This window comes from Anneissia japonica, unplaced genomic scaffold, assembly GCF_011630105.1.
Source record: "Anneissia japonica isolate Jap-2015-1 unplaced genomic scaffold, ASM1163010v1 scaffold2878_len565122_cov162, whole genome shotgun sequence".
In the NCBI taxonomy this organism is placed as follows: domain Eukaryota; kingdom Metazoa; phylum Echinodermata; class Crinoidea; order Comatulida; family Comatulidae; genus Anneissia; species Anneissia japonica.
Window position 1 is genome coordinate 404,904 of NW_022758092.1, and position 1,910 is coordinate 406,813.

The 1,910-nt window shown below is 27.9% G+C and overlaps 1 protein-coding gene across 1 annotated transcript in view; it reads right to left on the bottom strand.

Moving 5' to 3' along the window:
- Window positions 1-1,656, bottom strand: part of LOC117125019 — a 2,351-nt gene extending 695 nt beyond the window's left edge. The window contains exon 1 of the mRNA XM_033271374.1: window positions 1,573-1,656. Within this exon, the coding sequence (XP_033127265.1) occupies window positions 1,573-1,641 (69 nt within the window). The 5' untranslated portion in view covers window positions 1,642-1,656. The remainder of the gene's footprint in view (window positions 1-1,572) is intronic.
- Window positions 1,657-1,910: the final 254 nt, after the last annotated feature.

Consider the following 1,910-nt stretch of genomic DNA (forward strand, 5'->3'; position numbering starts at 1 on the left):
TTATTATTATTATTATTAATATTATTATTATTATTATTATTATTATTATTATTATTATTATATTATTATTATTATTATTATTATTTTTATACAATATTATACAAATATATAGTTAATACATATATTTTTTTTTTTTAATTAAAAAAAATAATAGGGTTTGCTTTCCAGCCACTTAATCATCTCTTAACTAAATTGTAGTTACAAATTAAATTAGTTGAAGTTGATGAAAAGATATTCAAAACTTTGAAACAGAAGCAAGACAGATGAAAATGTGTTCGAGTTGACTTGAAATAAGCCGCTAGATGCTCATACCATTTTGATCTAAGGAAGTTAATGGTTACCATAAAAAAGGACCATCTTTGTATTATCCATAGCAGCTTTTTCTTAAAAACTATTAATAATAGAACATGTAGATATACAGCAGAAGTAAAATAGATGAGAAACAATATGCATGTTTATCAGCTTTGTATTGTGTGTCTGACTATTACATGTTTTAAAATTAATTCAGTTAAAACAACTGAATTAATTTTACAAAAAGATATTTATAAGCAAATCCTGTTCATAGAACAATGACCTAATAGTGGTCAATTGGTCAACATTCCTAGAAATTACTAATAGGAAGTATGTTCTGAGAAATGGACATTAATTTCAGGTATCTGCAAGACGTAATGTCACGTAACGTGTCCAAATATGGTTAAGGAATAAGATAAAGGGTAATGACCGTGATGCTGGTATACAGAAATTAATGTTGGGTTGGGTAATCAAATGGATACTAAACTGAAATACTCCATATATTTTCTGGCTATATTGATGATAAAGTAGGCTATGATGTTAAGAATGATGATAATAATAATAATAATAATAATAATAATAATAATACAAAAATGTTCTCATACTTCCTTAGGAGGGTTCGTTATCACATTAGCATTAAATTCTTGAAGGACTCTGTTCCAAAGATCCCACATGTGGAAAGTGTGGACCACTCGTTCAACCGGGGACCAGTACTCGCCCAGACCATCGTCAGATTTGCCCACGTGACTCAAGATCAAATCAATAACATTCATTGTTTTAGTAGAAAAATCGGATCCTGTGGTATAAAAAAAATGAATATTTTATAATTGGTTTTGAAAGAAATTTTGAAATGTTTAATATTAAGATAAAATGGAAATAATGGCATGGGCTTCTTTTTTGTGGCACACTTTATTAATCCTTCATTCAACAAAAGTATACAACACAGAGAAAACATAATTTGCTGGACACATATTTTACGACTGTGCCTCTGTTATAAAAAAAGAAACAATAAAGTAATTTTCAATTTATATAAGTATATATGAATATTGCATAATAAGTCTATAATATTAAGTGTTTATGAAGATTATATGCAAACATATATAAATATTATATAAATAGTATAGTATAATAATATATATATATATATATGTATATATATATACGGCTAGAATTAGATTTATTAGCTATATTAATAATAGGAATGATGATAAAGTAGGCTTCTTTTATGATGTTAAGAATGATGATGATAATAATAATAGGCCTACAGAAATGTTCTCATACTTCCTTAGGAGGGTTCATTATCACATTAGCATTAAATTCTTGAAGGACTCTGTTCCAAAGATCCCACATGTGTGATCCCACATATTATATATATATATATATATATATTATATATAAATTAAATCTGCATACAACGTTGTTTCGTCCTTTAAGGACTCATCAGTGCAGCTCAGATAAATTTGAGATTGAACCTTAGCTATAAAACAAGCAAGCTTGTAACAAGGCAGTTTAAAAGCGCTCGTAATACCATGCCAAGAGTGCTCAAACTACATGTAGTTGTGGGCCAGCCAAATGCAAAATAGCAATGGTACTATCTCAATAGAGTGCTCAACAAACAA